We start from the raw sequence: 21,250 nt of genomic DNA on the forward strand, positions 1-21,250 counted from the left end.
CGGTTAGTCGAACATTAAGTGTGTTTAAGAATATTTAAATATTAAATGTGTCACTAAAACATGCAAATACACACACCCAAAAATACACAAAACACATTGCACACACACACACACACACATTTTACAAATTAATATTTGACCATATACATATAGGGCTGTGCATAAATATTCACCCTTGTAACTTTTTCAGAACCAAGAAGTGAGTTGCAACCTTACTGGGATTATATATCAGGAATATATAATATAATTTAGGTCAACAGAATTATTGTTGTAAGATCACAAAATCGATGTGGCCATAATCAGGAGTCCGTCAGGTCATGCTGACTACTGCTAATTTAATAGTATAAAGCTTAAAACCTTAGTTGTGTCTGATCAGTCACGAGTTTGAGTAGTGATGAGGTGAAGTCCCAAGTCAGTTCACACTTAATGGTGTGAGCAGAACAAAAAATGTAATATCATTTTGGCTTCTTTCCACAGAAATCCATTTAATCCTGTCAATGAAACTGATCTGCAGCATCATTAAATTCTCAATATCTCAGTCAGCCATTTGTTTAGGCCTTATTCTACTGTATTAGGGCTGTAATTCAGCTGCACAGACATTCTGATGGATGTCAAAATATTATACACCTAGACACTTTATGTAAAACTTCTATAAATGCTGGGTGATAACTGTAGAGTAAAAATATTGCAGTAATTTAGAGCCATCTGTACAGTACAGTACTAGTCCAGAATGTGTTTATTAAGCATTGATATAGCCTGTGGGGAGAATCTGTCTCTGAGTCTGTTTGTGTTTGACCCAATACTGCAGTATCATTTACCAGAAGGCAGTAGTGTTAAAAGAGTTTTGCAGACAGTACTAACAACAAAAAATGTTGCTGTTGCCTCCTGGCCATTGTTTTCCTAAAAACCATTCCAAATAAGTCCCCTTTTGTATAGATGTTAATGCAGCTGGGTCAGTTGTGGAAAATGAAAATTGGTTATGATTTAAAGAAAAAAACTGTACCAAATTGTACTAACAGTGACAATAAAATCAGGTTTAAATAATTGTGTGTTTGAGTACTATTTAAGAATAGCCTACACTATACAGGTTTATCTGGTGCATCACATATGCAAATGAAATATCACTCATTTTACTTTATTCATGCAATATCTCTTAACCTAATTTATTATTCTGACCCATGGATATCAATGACAAACATAGAAATGAAACAATTTCATTTTAGAGCACAATATCAAAAACTGGTAGAACAAATAAAGGATGGAAACAGAACAAAGGTAATTGGGGTTTAGTTTTTTACAGTGTTCACAGTTTTAATTGTCTTTTTAAATTCTGTGACAGAAATAGTTAATACACTTAGCTGTGTTACAAATTGTATGAATACTAAATTTAACATTCAAATTCAAATTTATTTGTATAGCGCTTTTAACAATTGACATTGTCTCAAAGCAGCTTTACAGAACATAAATATAAAACAAAAGGTTAATATAAAAAATAATATAAAGATTAATATAATACAAAATCCAAGATTAATATTAGATATATTTAAATATGTTTGTGTTTATCTCCAATGGGCAAGTCTGAGGTGACTCAGGCAACTGTGGCAGCATAAGCTTCCTTGGATGGTAAAGGAAGAAACCTTGAGAGGAACCAGACTCAAAGGGGAACCTCGTCCTCATATGGGTGACACACGAAGGTGTGAAAATATACAAGTCTGACAAATGTTGTATTGATCAGGAGGTTGTTGTCCACAAAGACCACATGGAGTTGGCATCTCCTCTTAGTATGTCTGAATACTTCATGAGTCCAACTGGAGCTGGTAAAGATGCCTCAGGATCCTCACATGGTTGGCCTCATCTCAGTGAATGTCCAAAATCTTCATGGCACGGAAGACAATCGGAGCTGGTACAATTTCTGGATGCCTTGGGATGGGTAAAAAGAGAGAAGCAGTGGAGAGGAATTAGCGTAGCTGCTGTTCATAATATTAGCAAGCACTAGATGATAATGTGCATTTGGTCAGATGTATTAGAGCACAAGATTATGGGATGCATTATGTGTACACCTGACACAAGTTTTTAATCTACATTTAAACTGGGAAAGTGTGTCTGTGCCCCGATGACTATCAGGAAGACTATTCCAAAGTTTGGGAGCTTCATACGAAAAAGCTCTACTGCCTTTACTAGACTTTGATATTCTGGGAACTAACAGTCCTGAGTTTTGTGATCTCAGAGAGCGTGAAGGATTGTAACATGTTAGAAGACTAGTTAGATACATGGGAGCTAAACCATTAAGAGCCTAGTATGTAAGTAGCAGCAGTTTGTAATCAATTCTAAACTTAACAGGTAGCCAGTGTAGAGATGATAAAATTAGTGTTATATGATCATACTTTCTTGTCCTGGTAAGAACTCTGGCAGCTGCATTTTGGACTAACTGTAGCCTATTTATTAAAGATGCAGGACAACCACCTAGTAATGCATTACAATAGTCCAGTCTAGAGGTCATGAATGCATGAACTAGCTTCTCAGCATCAGATAAAGATAGGATGTTTCTTAGCTTGACAATATTTCTAAGGTGGAAGAAGGCTGTTTTTGTAATATGGGTGATATGATTTTCAAAACACAAGTTAGCCTAAAAGTCTAATAAAACACCCAGGTCTTTCACTGTTGAACTATTTAGACAATAATATTACAAGATTTTTAACAGAAGTTAAAAATAGTATGAAAAGGTACAGCTAAAAAAGCAGAGCAATTCAAATGCGAGGACTCGCCACATGCACACACCTGATTGGATACGCCTTTTTCTCTCCACCTATCACTGAGCTCCAAATCGGATCGCAGGAGCTCTGATTTGAAAAAAAGAAGGGGGGGGGGGGAAGAGATACGTTGGTCACGTCAAAGGCGCCGCCATCTTGAAGAGGGAAACCTTTCTCTTTGATCTTACCGAGTTAAACCTAAATTAGAGCATCAATTTAAAAATTCTACAAAACCTGGATGTAAGAACTGCAGACACTTCAAAGACAGACAAAATTGAGCCATTTTCTGTGTTTATTTTCATTTGGACTTTACAATGTATTCATGTAAACATTATTATTTATCTAAAGTTTTTAGATATTTCAAGATTTTAGGTATTATTTATATTAGTTTAGTTACTTTAGTTAATAATTTTGTGTCAAAAGTTTTCTCAGAAATGTCTTTGAATTATGATCATTTCTGTGCAGCCAACAGTAACTATAATCCCATTACCTTGTTGTTAGACTAAACGAAAATATATAGAGTGCATAAATGTTACTTGTGCATCTCACAAGATGAGCAGGATACACGTGATCTTTAACGGCAAAGATAATACATGAAAAAGTATATATTTCATACACCTAGTTTCATCAGTCCACACCCAGAACTAAATCCGCCCTTTCCAATATGGCGGACTCGTTGACGTATACTGCAGTACCCAGCCAACGTGGCTGCGACGTCAGAGGATGGAGGACATTCTTGACGCTATTCGAGCCGTTGGCTCCGCCCATCGAGATCAGCTGTTAGCCGCTGTGCTAGCACTTCCCACCTGCTGCAGCTGGCAGACTGACGGACCAGCAGCTCTCATCTGATGCTCTGGAAACAAACCGGAGAGTTAAAGGAATAACATTGTAATGTGAGAGAAAGAAGGAAAGAAAGGGAACGGAATGGATTTGTTCGGGTTGCTGAATGTAAACGAGCTCGCTGTAGCTTTGTCCAAACTCAACATGTTTCCGTATTTCGAAGCTGCTCATTACATCGTGTCAGTGATGTGTTTACGGGAACAACCAGGTAATAAAAAGTCACTGATTCATTCCAAATCTTTCTTAATGTACACATGAAACTCAGCATTAAATCCTGACCCCGAGCTCTGACTAGTGTGTTGATGAGATTAAGTTTGTGTTGAAATCAGACCAGAGTTTGGACTTTATTTCACTTTGTTTACAGAACAACAACGAATCGATCGAGACGACGTGTAGGGTTAAGTTTAGTTTAAAACAACAGCTTTAAATGGGATCATGAAAGAAACATATAGAAATAGACCATCTTTTTTTTTTTTTTTTTTACCTCACAGTTTACATTCATTTGAAGGGATGTAGTAGCTCAGTGGTTGGAATACTGACCAGAAGGTCATGGGTTCGAATCCCAGGTCCACCAAGCTGCCACTGCTGGGCCCCTGAGCAAGGCCCTTAACCCTTAATTGCTCAGTTGTATAAATTGAAATAAAAATTTAAGTCACTCTTGATAAAGGTGTCTGCTAAATACCATAAATTAATAAGGTTATAATGCACAATGTGAGTTTAGATACTTTGGTAAAATTAATTCTGTTGCATTTTAAGAGCAATTTAATGACATTTAAACTTAAATTTACATTTACAGCATTTGGCAGACGCCCTTATCCAGAGCGACGTACAAAAGTGCTTCTCTCTATCATTGGATACATTAACTCTGGGTCACTAGGTTACATACTTAAGATACCATGAGTCTAAAACAACTCAAAAACTTTCAAAAACTTGCTAAAACAGTCTAAAACTTTTGTGTACTATCTGCTTAACTATAAAGAATAAATAAAAATAAGGTCGCTCATCCATTCCATCAGTGTAACGAGTTTATGATATCAGTAAACTTTAGAATCACTAAACCTGTCCTTACAGAGACGAAAGTTAACACAGTTATTTAAATCGTGTTAAAATATTAGCTCCTTCATGGTTGTTGGTGGACAGTGACAGGGTAAATTACATGTCTGGATCTCCTTGTGCGAGTTATTTTAGTTTAACTACAGTAAGCGCCTGAAGTGTTTATACCGAAAAACCTGATGTCGAACCCGACCGTCCTCCTGATAATCTTTTAATCAGTTTCTCCAGAGTTCATCTCACCCCTTGAAGGTTGGCAGCTGTGTATATTTTCTTCCACAACAAACCGAGACCCATATAATATAGTTCTGCAGACACTTTTATCTGCAGTGATTTGTGGTATTATGAGTTTGGGGTTTTGTTTCAGGCTCCAGTTCTGTAAATGACACAGGATTTGAACCCACAACCTTCTAAATAGATTATTTATTTATTTATTTTTTTTAATATAACATTTACTACATGCAGAGCACAAGCAAACTATTAGACTGCTCTGAACCTGTGACGGGAGGGTTTACAGGTTTGTTTTTATAATTTGTTCTCTACATACTTATTTACATTTCTCGTATTTAACAGACACATTTATCCAGAGTGACTTTCAATTTATACAACTTAGCAATTGAGGGTTAAGGGCCTTGCTCAGGGGCCCTGCAGTGGCAGCTTGGTGGACCTGGGATTCAAACTCACTTCTGATTAGTAGTCCAACACCTTAACCACTTGGCTAACACATCCCACTTATAAGCATGGTAGATTTACACTAATGAGCCATTTTGTGATAACTCGTCCTACTCACTGTAACATACAGGTGTGAATGAATGCATAAATAGACCTGTTTGGTAAATATGATCAAATGTATAAAATGCTACCAAATCCACTTAATACTAATCCCCATAATTACATCTTAGTAAACTTCAGTTACAGAACAACTGTTAAAACTCTAACAGTTTTGCACCAGTTGCACCAAAAGTGTTAAATGCACACACTTTCTTTTCTTAACCTCTCTCTCTCTCTCTCTCTCTCTCTCTCTCTCTCTCTCTCTCTCTCTCTCTCTCTCTCTGTGTCTCTCTCTCTGTGTGTGTCTCTCTCTCTCTCTGTGTCTCTCTCTCTCTGTGTGTGTCTCTCTCTCTCTCTCTCTCTCTCTCTCTCTCTCTCTCTCTCTCTCTCTCTCTCTCTCTCTCGCTCTCTCTGTGTGTCTCTCTGCCTCTCTCTCTCTCTCTCTCTCTCTCTCTGTGTGTGTGTCTCTGTGTGTCTCTGTGTCTCTCTGTCTCTCTCTCTCTCTCTCTCTCTCTCTCTCTGCAAACATTTACACAGATCTTCTCCGGTGAACAATATAATAATTAAAATAACTAAAACACTAAATAGAACAGTGTTTTTAAATGTAGGCTCTGTAAAGCACACCTGATGGTTCGATTCAACTTGTTGTAGTGATGGAAATGACATTCCTAAATTTGCTAAGAGTTCTAGTTCTAGTTCTAGTTTTTATCCTCTTGTTACTGATAAATGACTCCAAACCTCAGTAATGTTTGCACCAGTAATGTACACTGTTGGCAGAATCTTGAGGAATAAACAACTCTCTGGCTTTGATAAATAGACAACCTATAACTAAAGGTATTTAGAAAATATCAACAAAACATATCTGTACCTTGAGCGCTGCTTTAGAAGACGGTTGTATTTATCTCAGGCCAAAACATGACACTGTTGATTATCTGCTCATCCTGACTGTAACATACACAGAGGGACTCCATGATAACAGCAGAACCTTTAACAGAAAAGCACACTCAGAGACATTATTTCATACCCACTGTAAACATTTAGAATGCGTTTAATGAAATAAATGATGTTATTTTAATAATACACTCCATTTTTAAGGTTTGGGTTAGAGCTGATTTGCCAGACAAATACAAATAATCACACACCCTTACACACATCCTCCAGCAGTGTTCTTGGCTGACCATCAACATTTCCAAGAAATTTGGATTGTAAAATCTGTGTGCAGGTGTGTGTGTGTGTGTTCAGCAGAACACATTCACAGTTCAGAATGATCACTTTCTCTACACTCATGCTGTTGTGCTGAATATGACTAGGACTGTGATTAATCACAAGAGACTGCAGGAGCCGTGCTGATATCACACACAGCAGCTTGACTACGCGTGTGATCTTTCTTTTAGTACAAAAGTTCAATTAGCTATAAATTTATAGTGAGTAACCGTATACAGTACGTCTGTAATTCCAGACACAAAAACAGTTTTTAAAGAGTCTATATAGCTGGATAGAGTTTTGAGGAGTTTTTTTTTTTGATTGTTGTGGCAAATGATGGTTCATTTTGCAGTGGCTTTTTTTTTCAACAATTGCAGTGCAACATTTGTGTTTGTTTGCATGTGTGTGTGCACAAGTGCGTGTGTGTTTTGAAAACTTTAATTGAGGAAATAGCAAGCACAGGCTTTTGTTAAACTCCTACCTCTGAAGACCATGTAATTGTACTCGTATTCACGTTTGACACACGTAACTCGTAGAGGTCACACAAGGAGTCTAGTAAAGAAATCTAGTATAGAAATTTGGAAAGATTTGCCATATCATGAAATTCTGGAGGGACCGACAGACTGTAGTAATATCCAATGATGTATAATAGTTAGTAGGTTAGGTTATGTGTAATGTTTCAGATGTTCTCTTGATGGAAAGAGAGTCTATTATTTCTATAAACACATTACTAATTGTGTGTGTGTGTGTGTGTGTGTGTGTGTGTGTGTGTGTGTATGCGTGTGTTCAACAAAGTTGGTTAATTTAAACACAGTGAATGGAAACAAGCTCACTCACTTTTCCATTAACAGAATGAGCTGCAGTTTAAGACCAAATATAGTCAGGATTTTTAGAGAGAACAGGACGGAATGTTTCCTCAGGGGACAGACAGAGAGACGGACATGAGTTTTTAGTGCTCGTCTTTGAAAGCTAGATTTTTTTAAACAGGATGAACTCTGGATGATTTATTACTATAATAACACAACAGACAAAAAATGTCATATTCACCCCTATTACAACATCAACTCAACAAATAGATTCAAATATAACACTTTTATTTCGCTAACCGAGTCAGCATAATAAAATAGTTCTTAAAAAAAAAGATTTAACTAAATTTAAACTGAATGAAAACTACAAAAAATGTTTTGAAATTGTAGCATAGTCTCATTAGTTTACTGGTCAACAAAGTTATATTACGGTGTAATGTGTTGTAAAAGTAAGTGATATTACATTTTATTATGTTTATCTGTAATTTTGTGTATTTGTAGAACACTAAAACCACAATCCCAGTTTCACTTTTGCTATGTAGGATTTTTGCAGTATTTTTGTTGCTGAGTTGTTTTTTTCGGGTGAGAGAGAGAAGCGAGAGAGCAGAAAGAAAGAGAGGTGTAAACAGAGATGGGGGAGATGCCAGTGCTCATACTGATCTAAAAATAAGTGTGTAACAACGGTGCTACAATACAATAAGATTGTTCTAGAGAAGGTCACGGCCACAGCAGTAACGTTTCTCCACCTGTGCTTTGCTCCGATTGTAATACAGAGTTTAGTTTTAGTTTTACACCAAGCACTTATTTAATATGAGTGTAAAGTGAATCTCTGCGGATCTGATGAGTGTAAAGTGGCTTCTGTGTTTCTCAGTTCAATACACACAATTTTTTTTTTTTTTCTTTTTTCTTTAGCTTCAATAATATTTCACTGATTTCACTTTTATAATAAGGATTTCTGAGTGTACAGTTGTAATGAAATAAAAGAAAGGTTTGGAGCGATATTTCATTAAACATTCAAATGCACAATCAACTGACCGTAAAACCTAGGATCACTTTTATTACAGATAACCGAACCTGAACCAAATCACGTGAGAGACGTGTCCGATCGGCTTCACCAGCTCGTGTGTGTGCCATGTGTGTATTTATACTATAATTATGATGAGTGATGTTGCAAGGTGAGGTGTGATAAGTAGTCTTCTTTAGTCTCTTATTACTATGTTCCACTGATGTGTTTGTGTATATACTGTAGAGTCTGAACACAGAGTCTGAACCTGGTATATGGTAGGGTCTGAACACATGAATACTGTATAGAGTCTGAACGTGGATCACGAACACAGGGTCTGGACATATTTATCCTGAAATATGAGCTTCATGAGCTTCAATATTAACTAGTGCAATGTGCTTGAAAGCTTAACTACTATTGTTCGCTTTCTTTCTTTTGTATTTATACACTGTACTGTATATATTTGTACTTTGTTTTACTCTTTATATTCGCACATTATTTTCTTTGCTGCTGTAACATAGAAATTTTCCCACTGTGGGATGAATAAAGGTATGTCTTGTCTTGTCTTATCTCGTCTTTTCTTGTCTTTTCTTGTCTTATCTTATCTTATCTCACCTTTTATTGTCTTATCTCGTCTTTTCTTGTCTTATCTGATCTTATCTCGTCTTTTCTTATCTTATCTCGTCTTTTCTTATCTTATCTCGTCTTTTCTTATCTTATCTCGTCTTTTCTTGTCTTATCTCGTCTTTTCTTGTTTTATCTTCTCATCTTTTCTTGTCTTATCTCGTCTTTTCTTTTCTTATCTTATCTCGTCTTTTCTTGCCTTGTCTTCTAAAATTAGCTGAAGAAAACCCAATTTTATAAAAAATATTATAGTTTTTACATTTTTTTAACAAGCGCTATCCAACATTACATACTTTTATAATACCTTCATTTGAAAAAGTATGTGAACCATCATAAGACAACAAATAAAAAAACATTGAGTAAATTGGCCAATTGGCCTTGTGTATGAAAACTAATTGCCTTCTTAGTTACTCAATAAACCACTTAGACTAGACACACAGGCTTGCTTTCTGTCCGTCATTGCGACTTGTATTCAAACATCTCTTAAACAGAAACGTTCCAACAATGTGAAGTAGGAAAAAGATCTCAACAAGCAGTACACTATGTTGTGATCGAAAAAGATGAGAAACAAAGTTAATAAGATATCAGTCTGGGAAGGGTTACAAAGCCATTTCGAAGGCTTTTGGACTCCAGTGAACCAATAAGAGTCATTATAAGTTAGAACAGTGCTGAATGGTGTTTTGGGACTGATGTAGTAACGATGTAGTCCAGTGACATGTAGTTTTAAAGTAGGTCTGGTTATGTGTTGGAGACGTTGGAACAGTGTTGAATCTTTACAGAAATGTCTGGGCTACAAAAAGAGTGTTTCCATGCATGAGAGAGCTGCTATGAGTTTAGATGAGATCTACATTTATTAATCCCTCATAAAAGGAAATGTAAGAATTTATAGAAAAATGTTTACCTCGAATTATATACGATCATCTGAGAACTGTTTGGTGACTGAAGTTTGTCTTGTACTGGAACTATGAGGATAATGAAGCTTACTAACAATACAAGTGTGACGTGTAACAAAGTGTTGTTCCGATTCACAACAACAACTTCTGGAGCGAATCAAAAATAATTACAGAAAACGTATTCCTCCACAAATATCCTTTTTTTTTTTTTTTTATAAATATTGGGCAGGGAAAAAAAAGGATTTCATAAAGCAGCTTTCGGTGAGAGACATCTGACACAAATGAACTCGATGTTTTCCTTGCTGTGTTCAAGCAAAAGATTTTTTGGAAAGATTCATTTCTGATCTTTGTTCATGTGGAAATGTTGTCCCATCACAGTCAGTTTACATGGCGTTTCAGTCTGATGTTGTTTGTTTACAGGAGCATTAGAAGTGTCCCGCCGCAGTCCTTTTGCGTGTTGGTTCAGTGCGATGCTGTACTGTTTTGGAGGAGCTGTGCTCTCAGGAGTCATCATGGCTGAAGCTCCGATCGAACCGCTGGCCAACAGCACCAACATCCTGCTTGCATCTTTAATGTGGTCAGTACACCAGTTCAATAACATGTTTAAGTAAGGAATAAAATACACATGCATGCTTTTATAGAAAAGTTACACACACTGACTAGCAAGACCTTTGCTGAGACAACGACAAAATGACTGTTATCACCCTGAATCTGATTACAGGAATACATACCAAGTTTTTTATTTCTCTTATACCACAAAACTTACAAATAGTCAGGTACAAATAGTTGTGTTACAGTTCATTTTGATGTTGTGGAACACTGGTGAAAGTTCAATCCTGTTATCGGCTATATAATAGGAGCTACAAGCAGCTATGTCATTCCCTCATTAGCCTCTCTTTTGTGCTCTCACTTGAAGTTAATAATTTAGCTTGTTTTGTTTCAGAGAAGCCACGAAGCGTAAACGACTGTATACTCTTTTTTTACTGAATAAATATAACATGTATCCTAACCCTAACCTGTCAGAAAACGCATCTATGTTTTGGATAACACGCGTCTCCTAAAGCTGATAAAGTAACGTGGGAAAATGTGGATGAGGGGAGTGTGTTTGCTTTCCCTCTAAACAAAGGTGATCTCTAATCCAAGGTCCAGCTTGTGTGCGTGTGCCAGTGTGTGTGTGTGTGCAAATGTGTGTGTTTGTGTCTATGCGTGTGTGTCTGTGTGCGTCTATGCGAGTGTGTCTATGCGAGTGTGCTGTTCTGAGTGTGCCGATGTGTCTATGCATGTTTGTCTATACGCGTGTCTTTGTGTGTGTTTGTGTATGTGTGTTTGTGTTGATGTGTACGTGTCTGTGTCTGTGTGTGTGTGAAACTTTGAGTGGAAGTAATAAAATAAAAGCAGAGAAGTCAGAGGGAAAGCTTTATTGTTCTTTATGGGATTGTGCTGCCCCCTGGTGGGTTGAGAGAGCATTACATACCCTTCACACAATAAAATCTCTATAAGACTTCCTCTTTATAAAGTATTTAATAAGACATTGTTTTTATAAATGTCACCTTTACTCAAATGCAGGTACTACAAAAGGGCTTTTCTAGTTTGTACTATACATTAAGAGAATAATTAGCAAAGTGAATCATTAGCATATAATCAAAGATAAAATCTAAAAATTAGAAACAAGCTTGTACACGTCAAAGTCAAACCTATTATTATTTCTTATTCATTGTAGGCCTTTCATAGTAGTGAAATAGCAGGTATTCAACTTGTCATTTGTCAAATTTGAAGACTGAAATCTTTTTTTTTTTGGCTAGAAAGAAAAATGTCTGTGTGTCATTAGACTATTAAAATGCTTTTTTTTTTAATCTCATTATGTCAGTAGAGGTGCAGAGAATTTCTCTGCTTTTATAAAAAAAAAAAGGACACACACACTCCCTTTCTCTCTCTCTCTCTCTCTCTCTCTCTCTCATTTTGCATGAGCGTCTACGATAATGAAGCACAAATTACCCTAATGGACAATTAATTGACCACTTTCTGGGCTCTGAGACAGAGATGACCAATTAAGCAATTAGCCATGCTGCCGTGTGCACGTGTGTGCGCATGTGTCTGCGCGTGTGTCTGCGTGTGTGTGCACACGCTTTTGAATAGAAAACCCCATGTTTCTCTCCCTGTCTGAAATCACTGCACACAAATATGAAAATGAATTAATTGAGTATTATTCAATTATTTGCTTGTGGAAAATGTGAGGTGAATCTAAGTGTCCATAAACTCTCTCTAGCCTTGTGTCTGAACAAGACTATAGCAGACTACAATAAATCATTTAGTAGACAATAACACAAACACACATTGAGTGTTAATAGGGATTCAGAACATAAAAGACTAATGCTAGATTATAAAGGTGTAGGTGGTAAAGTGCATAAATAATAATGCAATAAATGTAAAATAGAAACTAATGTAAGATCAGTGCAGACAAAGTGAGATGTTTTACAGTCTGAAGGTCTTTAAAGCTTTACAGAAGGAACAGAGACACGATGTGTGAACAATAAAAGCTTATTACACCACTGAGGTACCTGGACACTGGGGCAGTGACATCTTACACTACGAGCATGTCCAGCTTCTTAATTATTAGGTTAAGATATTTATTGCAGTAGGAGCTGTTCTGCTTTACCTTTTACAAACTACTACGATCTGCAGCATATTAACCTGCTCTCAGCGAGAGAGAAACGAGGAAACGTTGGCCCACATGCACCATAGTATGGGTCTGAGGAATCCCCTAAGAATTTGCTAGGCATGTAAACGTAGACCACAAGTTTGCAGGCGTATTCTTGTATCAAATGCAGCAAGAACTTAAGCACAACGTAATATTTACAGCTATCTACAGTGAATGAAAGCTCTTTCAATTTCTCATGTCCTAACGTTTTCTCTCACTTCAGGTACTTGGTGTTTTACTGTCCTCAGGATGTGGTGTACTCCAGTGCCTCCTTCCTGCCCATAAGATTGGTCCTCACGGCTATGAAGGAAGTGACGCGTACGTGGAAGGTTTTGGGTGGAGTCACACAGGCGAGCAAGAAGTACAAGGACAGCCTGTTTGTAATGATTGCAGTGGGCTGGGCTAAAGGTAAGACAGACAGGCTGTATTAAAGAACACAGGCTGTCTGAAATCAGTCATTTTTACTATATGCTACATGATCATGTTATAATTTTGTAATTATTCACACATGAAGTCTATGGTGTCTATATAAAGCAGGGATTAGTGAAATATTTCAGACAATCCGATGAATTATTATTTTGAGCTGAAAAACATCAACTTTTGATCTTTTTTCCACTTTTTAACCTTGATTTTTTTTTTGGCTCAGCAGCTTTTATTAAAGTCATTACATGTCTCAGTGGAGATAATACTGGAAGGCTGAGGTGATGCTCATTAGACAAAATTGCACAGATGGGAGCTGTTTACACATCTGAATCAAACGTAGAGGGAAAAAAAAGTAACCCTGCTTGTATGTCCTCTGACATTCATGTCATGTCATATACATGATTCATAGGCAGAATCTTTAGAAATACAAATCCTGTAGACAGCAGAAATAATTTTAAAGAAGGACAGAAAATGGATATGGTTTTGGTTCAAAATCTTGCACTGTTACGTACATAAATTGAATTTTGTTTAAAATTTACTGTAAGCTGTAGAACTAATGTTGTATAAAATGTATTTAATTTGGTAAATTTGATCTCACACAAGGGGGGGCACGGTGGCTTAGTGGTTAGCACGTTCGCCTCACACCTCCAGGGTTGGGGGTTCGATTCCTGCCTCCGCCTTGTGTGTGTGGAGTTTGCATGTTCTCCCCGTGCCTCGGGGGTTTCCTCCGGGTACTCCGGTTTCCTCCCCCGGTCCAAAGACATGCATGGTAGGTTGATTGGCATCTCTGGAAAATTGTTCGTAGTGTGTGAGTGCGTGAGTGAATTAGAGTGTGTGTGTGTGCCCTGCGATCCTGCACTCCGTCCAGGGTGTATCCTGCCTTGATGCCCGATGACGCCTGACAGGCACAGGCTCCCCGTGACCCGAGGTAGTTCGGATAAGTGGTAGAAAATGAATGAATGAATGAACTCACACACACACCCACCCTCACTCACTCACTCACTCACTCACTCTCTCTCTCTCTCTCTCACACACACACACACTCACTCTCTCTTCTCTTTCTTACACACACTCTCTCTCTTTCCATAGGTGCAGGTGGAGGCCTGATGAGTAATTTTGAGCAGCTGGTTCGAGGTATTTGGAAACCCGAAACCAACGAGCTCTTGAAGATGACATAGTGAGTTATACTCCTCGTGTGATTAATTATAAACCCTCACAGTAAGTCATAAACATGTCATATTAAATGCAAGCTTGCTTCAAGTAGCTGTTTTTATTATTGACCTGAAAACTGATTTGTGTTTGTGTGTGTGTTTGTGTGTGTGTTTGTGTGTGTTTGTGTTACAGCCCCACTAAGGTGACTCTGATTGGCTCAGTGCTGTTCTCTCTGCAGCAGTGTCAGTATCTCCCCATGCACCGGCCGCAGCTGATGCTCCTCTACACCGCCTTTACTGTCATCAATAAGGTTACATAATTAACTCTTATTAATGTCCTGTATCCTACACAGAGTGTCACTCATACACTATGTAGGGGAATTACAAACGCTTACACCTTTATAAAGACACCGTGGTTCTTAAAATCCACCTACAAGATGAACTCTCAACTTCTAAAGCCACATACATGACAGATGAAACATGATCCTCTTAGTTGCTTCTCTGATTAATCTCTTTATTCCACAGTCACTGAATTTTGGTGGACTGCCTCGTCGTGGCAGAGTCACTGCTGAAATGTTCTTTCCAGTTTTTAGTAATGGATTTAATGGGTGCTCCATATTAATACTGTTGTGATAGCTTCTTGGTTTTCATGATGCTGTTTGTTTAAGCATTTTCTCGAACAAACTCCAAGGCCGTCTAGGAACAGGTGCGTTTCTATTAAGTTTGTGTTTAATTTTATTTGTAGACAGATCCAATTAATTCAACTTCCAGTTGTGTCTCGTTGTATCAGAATAGCTAGGCACTTAATAGAACAACTCATTCTGGGTTACTGCTCTGTTACAGTCATCATAATATTATTACTGGTTTTATGTGAAACGAGCAATGTTTCACTAATCAGTTGTGTAGATGTTGTTCAGCGTTCTGTAGTGTAGATATTTATGGGTCCGCTGTTTGAATGTTGTTCAACATTAAGTCGTCGATTGTTGATTGATGAGTTGTGTAGATGTTTTTTATTGTTCAGCTGTATAGATTTTGTTTACAGTTCTGTTGTATAGATGTTGTTCACTGCTCTGTTGTGTAGATGTTGTTTAGTTTGTAGATGTAAGTTTGTAAGTTGTTCACTTTCAGTCACAGTTCAGTTGTGTAGCTGTTTTTCACAGTTCAGTTGTGTAGATTTTGTTCATAGTTCAGTTGTGTAGATGCTCACTTTTCAGTTGTGTAGATGCTCACTCTTCAGTTGTGTAGATGTTTTTCACTCTTCAGTTGTGTAGATGTTTTTCACAGTTCAGTTGTGTAGATGTTCCTGGCAGGTTTCTTCCTCCTGATTGCTATTAAACCTGATTGCGTCATTAACTGCTGGATGATGATCCGTTAATGACCTGCCGTCTCGTATTTTATTCCTCTTTATCCCATCTGATCGGGAGCTGTAGCAGCATCGCTCTTTCCGTTTTCACTCGTCTTTTGCCTCATCATTTCCTCTAATTGCATCACTCTACTTCATCCTGCACACTCAAAATGCTGTTAGCTCACATCTCGCTCCCATGCTGCTATTTATACACCACCATCTCACTGAGAAACCTGTGGCCCATACGTCCTCTTCTCCCATCTACACACAATGAATACACAGTTACACACCTTCACACACCTTCTAAGCATAGGCACCCCTTTGTACACATATACAACCCTTTACACACCTTCTGCACAAATGTACACATCTTTACTCAACTTATACATACCTTTGCACTTCTTTACACATCTAAACAACTTAAACACCTCTTAAAAACTCTGTTTATTCGTCTCCTACACACCTTACACACATTTTAGACAACTATACACACTGTCTACATCTCTATCCATGTCCTTTACACCGTTACACATCTTTCCAAAACATTTATAACTCTTTACACACCTTCTACACCCGTGTGCATGTCTTCCACGTTTCTTTACACAACATCAGTGCACCAATACACAATGTCTACACAGCTTTACCCAGCATCCTTGTTCAATGTTATTTGCATAGCGATTTAAACAATGGCCAGTGTAACAAAGCAGCTCTACTCTATCTCTTACATATAGCTGAATACCTTTTACACACACCTTTTCTTTATACTGTACACATTCTCTGCACATTTCCAGCCTATATCTGTTATAATAATAATAATAATAATAATAATAATAATAATAATAATAATAATAATCGTTATCATCATTATCATAATAATAATACTTTCTTTGTGTTGCAGACGAGGATGATGCTCATGGGTTCCTCTTTCTCTCTGTTGGCTGGACTTGAGTCGGCTCTGTACGAAGTGCTGTTTGCACGACCTGTGACCTGCTCTCCCTCGACCGATCAGAACCAATCCCACATCACTTCTTCTTGCTCCAGCTCAGAGGCCAAAAGCTCTTCTTCTGTCAAGAATGGCTTGTCGCGTCCACATGAACAAAATGATCTGGAAAAAGACAAGAAAAAAACAGAATAATGCTTTTTTTTTTTTTTTCCCTTATTTTTTCTGCACGACTGTGATCTTTTCTCTAAAACACTTTTCCACTTTTGTGGGTAAAAATGTGGGTAAAATTGAGATATATTAATTTATCTCTACATGTAGCTGTAGATTTTTTTTTTATATTTTAAGGTTTTGCTTGAAATTTTGTATAACCTTACTACAGAAAATTTGTAGTAAATTCTTTATTATTATTTTTTTTCCAAAACTTTTATCTGTATATTTGCTGTGGATCTGTAAATATTTCTATTATGATTTTATAAAAGAAATCTATTCTCACGATTATATTTTAGATATTATATAATATCATTTATATTATAAGAATGTGCTTTTGTCTGCTTGACTACATTCCTGAGGTAATTTAAAATATACTGTAAAATCTATTACGTTCATGTGTTATTGTGTATTATTTTTTTGTACACATTCTCAACTGTTGTCACCTTTTTGACATCACACTGCCATCATACTGTCATGTAAAGAGTTTCTACAGTAATAATTGAATCTTTTTTAACCTTCACTGGGTTAAACACTACTGTGAATGAAAATATTTAACAAGTTCAAATTTGGCGTGAGTGAATGAGAGTGTGTGTGTGCCCTGCGATGGGTTGGCACTCCGTCCAGGGTGTATCCTGCCTTGATGCCCAATGACGCCTGAGATAGGCACAGGCTCCCCGTGACCTGAGGTAGTTTGGATAAGCGGTAGAAGATGAATGAATGAATGAAGTTCAAATTTGTTTACTGAATAAAATTCTGTCAAGCAATCAGTCAAACCCAAATGCATGGTAGTGTGACTAAGGTCCCTACAGCAAAATTGATACAACACAATACAATATAGTATAATATAATATAAAAAAAATAAAAATGTGTAAATTAAAAGTAAGCCAATTTATGAGCTATAAACGCTTGGGTACTATTGAAGTTGGGTCGAAAAGTGTGTGTGTGTGTGTGTGTGTGTGTGTGTGTGTGTGTGTGTGTGTGTTGTCCACTAGGGGGGGTTGTTATCTCCTCCGTGGTCCCCCCCCCCTCCCAGAGGAATGGTATGAGCCAAACGAACAGAGTGACACAACGGCCGTCAAAACAGACACAAAGAGCGCGTGCACGCATACGGAGACACGTTGACCATCCAGAGCTGTCGTCTTTGTCTCCCAGATATGATAAGTGACACTGAGACAAATCACCATCATATATTGTTATAATATAGTAAGTTACAGTGTGTATGAATTATAATAATAATAATAATAATAATAATAATAATGATAATAATAATAAAGAGAGAGAGAGAGGCAGAAAGAAAGACCGTCATACAATAATGTGACCTAAATAATTGATTCAAGTGCATTTTTTTCTTTGGTGAGTCTCTTAGCACAGTCTCTCTCTTACTAAGCACAGTCCCTCTCTTACTAAGCACAGTCCCTCTCTTACTAAGCACAGTCTCTCTCTTACTAAGCACAGTCCCTCTCTTACTAAGCACAGTCTCTCTCTTACTAAGCACAGTCCCTCTCTTACTAAGCACAGTCCCTCTCTTACTAAGCACAGTCCCTCTCTTACTAAGCACAGTCCCTCTCTTACTAAGCACAGTCTCTCTCTTACTAAGCACAGTCCCTCTCTTACTAAGCACAGTCCCTCTCTTACTAAGCACAGTCCCTCTCTTACTAAGCACAGTCTCTCTCTTACTAAGCACAGTCCCTCTCTTACTAAGCACAGTCCCTCTCTTAGCACAGTCTCTCTCTTACTTAGCACAGTCTCTCTCTTACTTAGCACAGTCTCTCTCTTACTAAGCACAGTCCCTCTCTTACTAAGCACAGTCTCTCTCTTACTAAGCACAGTCCCTCTCTTACTAAGCACAGTCCCTCTCTTAGCACAGTCTCTCTCTTACTTAGCACAGTCTCTCTCTTACTAAGCACAGTCTCTCTCTTACTAAGCACAGTCCCTCTCTTACTAAGCACAGTCTCTCTCTTACTAAGCACAGTCCCTCTCTTACTAAGCACAGTCCCTCTCTTAGCACAGTCTCTCTCTTACTTAGCACAGTCTCTCTCTTACTAAGCACAGTCCCTCTCTTAGCACAGTCTCTCTCTTACTTAGCACAGTCTCTCTCTTACTTAGCACAGTCTCTCTCTTACTAAGCACAGTCTCTCTCTTACTTAGCAGTCTCTCTCTTACTAAGAATGTAAGAGTGGTATATATATATATATATATATATATATATATATATATATATATATATATATATATACAGTGCCTTGCAAAAGTATTCATACCCACTGACCTTTTCCACATTTTGACATGTTACAACCATAAACAAAAATGTATTTTATTAGGATTTTATGTGATAGACCAACACAAAATGGCACATAATTGTGAAGTGGAAGGAAAATGATAAATGGCGTCCAAATGTTTTTTACAAATAAATATCTGAAAAGTGTTGAGTTCATTTGTATTTAGCCCCAATGAGTCAATACTTTGTAGAACCACCTTTTGCTGCAATTATAGCTGCAGGTCTTTTGGGGTATGTCTCTAACAGCTTTGCACATCTAGAGAGTGAAATTTTTGCCCATTCTTCTTTGCAAAATAGCTCAAGCTCAGTCAGATTGGATGGCGATCGTCTGTGAACAGCGATTTTCAAGTCTTGCCACAGATTTTCAATTTGATTTAGGTCTGGCCTTTGACCGGGCTATTCTAACAAATTAATATGCTTTGATCTAAACCACTCCATTGTAGCTCTGGCTGTATGTTTAGGGTCATTGTCTTGCTGGAAGGTGAACCTCCGCCCCAGTCGCAAGTCTTTTGCAGACTCTAACAGGTTTTCATCTAAGATTGCCCTGTATTTGGCTCCATCCATCTTCCCATCAACTCTGACCAGCTTCCCTGTCCCATCCCCACAACATTATGCTGCCAACATGATGTTTCACGGTGGGGATGGTGTGTTCAGGGTGATGTGCTGTGTTAGGTTTCCGCCACACAACGTTTTGAATTTTGGCCAAAATGTTCAATTTTGGTCTCATCTGACCAGAGCACCTTCTTCCACATGCTTGCTGTGTCCCCCACATGGCTTGTCGCAAACTGCAAACGGGATTTCTTATGGCTTTCTTTCAACAATGGCTTTCTTCTTGCCATTGTTCCATAAAGACCAGATTTGTGGAGTGCACGACTAATAGTTGTTCTGTGGACAGATTCTCCCACCTGAGCTGTGGATCTCTGCAGCTACTCCAGAGTTATCATGGGCCTCTTGGCTGCTTCTCTGATTAATGCTCTCCTTGCACGGCCTGACAGTTTAGGTGGACGGCTATGTCTTGGTAGGCTTGCAGTTGTGCCATTCTCTATCCATTTCCAGATGATGGATTGTACGTGAGATGTTCAAGGCTTGGGATATAAATTTATAACCTAACTCTGCTTTAAATTTCTACACAACTTTATCCCTGACCTGTCTGGTGTATTCTTTGGTCTTCATGATGCTGTTTGTTCACTAATGTTCTCTAACACACTTCTGAGGGCTTCACAGAACAGCTGTATTTATACTGAAATGAAATTACACACAGGTGCACTCTAGTTACTCATTAGGTGACTTCTGAAGACAGTTGGTTTCACTGGATGTTAGTTAGGGGTATCAGAGTAATGGGGGCTGAATACAAATGCACACCACACTTTTCAGATATTTATTTGTAAAAACAAATTGGATACCATTTATAATTCTCATTCCACTTCACAATTATGTGCCACTTTCTTTCAGTCTATTTCATAAAATCCCAATAAAATACATTTTTTCTTTGTGGTTGTAACATGTCAAAATGTGTGTGTACGTATATATATATTTGAAACCATTCTTACATTCTTAGTATACCGGAGTGGTTTCAAATATATATAATTTTATTTAATTTTTATTCATTTACATCATGCAATGTGAGCAAGCAGAAGAACAATTCAAATCAAATCAATATTTGGTGCGACTACCCTTTGACTTCAAACCAGCATCTTGCACATGTTGTATACTTACACAAAGTCAGGGATTTTGTATGATCAGAGTCAGGAGTATGATTAACCAGTTTTACCAAACAGGTGCTAATGATCATCAATTCATAAGAAGGTTGAAACACAGTCATTAAAAAACTGGGTGAGGAACAGCTAGACTCTGCTACTAAGGTGAAAAGTGGGTGAGGAACAGCCAGACTCTGCTATTAAGGTGAGACTGTGGAAGAGTGTTTCTTGTCACAGGTCATTGTGGTATGACTGAGCATGGCAAGACTGAGCACAGCAACAAGAGACAAGATAGTTATCAGTATATTCTGTCAGGTATGGCTGGGACTATTCTCTTCCTGGACACTAGGAGGACATTCTGGCAGGTTTGTCTTGTGCCATGTGCTTTTGTTTTTGTGTATCACATGTGTTGCCCCACCCTATCCTTAATCTGTCCGCCTCTGCACACCTGTTCCTTGTGTTTCAATAATTGCCTCCACTATTTAATCCTGTGGACTTGCGTCTGTTTTTTGTTGAGTCCTCTGACTTTTTTTTTTTCTTTGTGTGTGTGTGTGTGTGTGTGTGT

General features: G+C 37.8%; 1 protein-coding gene and 1 long non-coding RNA gene across 2 annotated transcripts; one reads left to right on the forward strand and one right to left on the reverse strand.

Annotated features, from left to right (window-relative positions):
• Positions 1-1,564: 1,564 nt before the first annotated feature.
• Positions 1,565-6,646, reverse strand: LOC132860483 (uncharacterized). The gene is made up of 5 exons (XR_009649822.1): positions 6,554-6,646; positions 6,280-6,396; positions 3,369-3,603; positions 2,779-2,840; positions 1,565-1,920 (listed from the first exon to the last, which is right to left on the reverse strand). It is a non-coding gene; the product is annotated as an uncharacterized LOC132860483 (long non-coding RNA).
• Positions 3,556-17,019, forward strand: tmem38b (transmembrane protein 38B). Its single transcript, XM_060891690.1, has 6 exons — positions 3,556-3,798; positions 10,361-10,517; positions 12,862-13,046; positions 14,151-14,238; positions 14,406-14,523; positions 16,456-17,019. Exons 1-6 carry the CDS (start codon positions 3,675-3,677, stop codon positions 16,690-16,692), a joined length of 909 nt encoding a protein of 302 aa, XP_060747673.1. The 5' UTR covers positions 3,556-3,674; the 3' UTR covers positions 16,693-17,019.
• Positions 17,020-21,250: the final 4,231 nt, after the last annotated feature.

The sequence above is a fragment of the Tachysurus vachellii genome, chromosome 17 (assembly GCF_030014155.1).
Source record: "Tachysurus vachellii isolate PV-2020 chromosome 17, HZAU_Pvac_v1, whole genome shotgun sequence".
Taxonomy (NCBI): domain Eukaryota; kingdom Metazoa; phylum Chordata; class Actinopteri; order Siluriformes; family Bagridae; genus Tachysurus; species Tachysurus vachellii.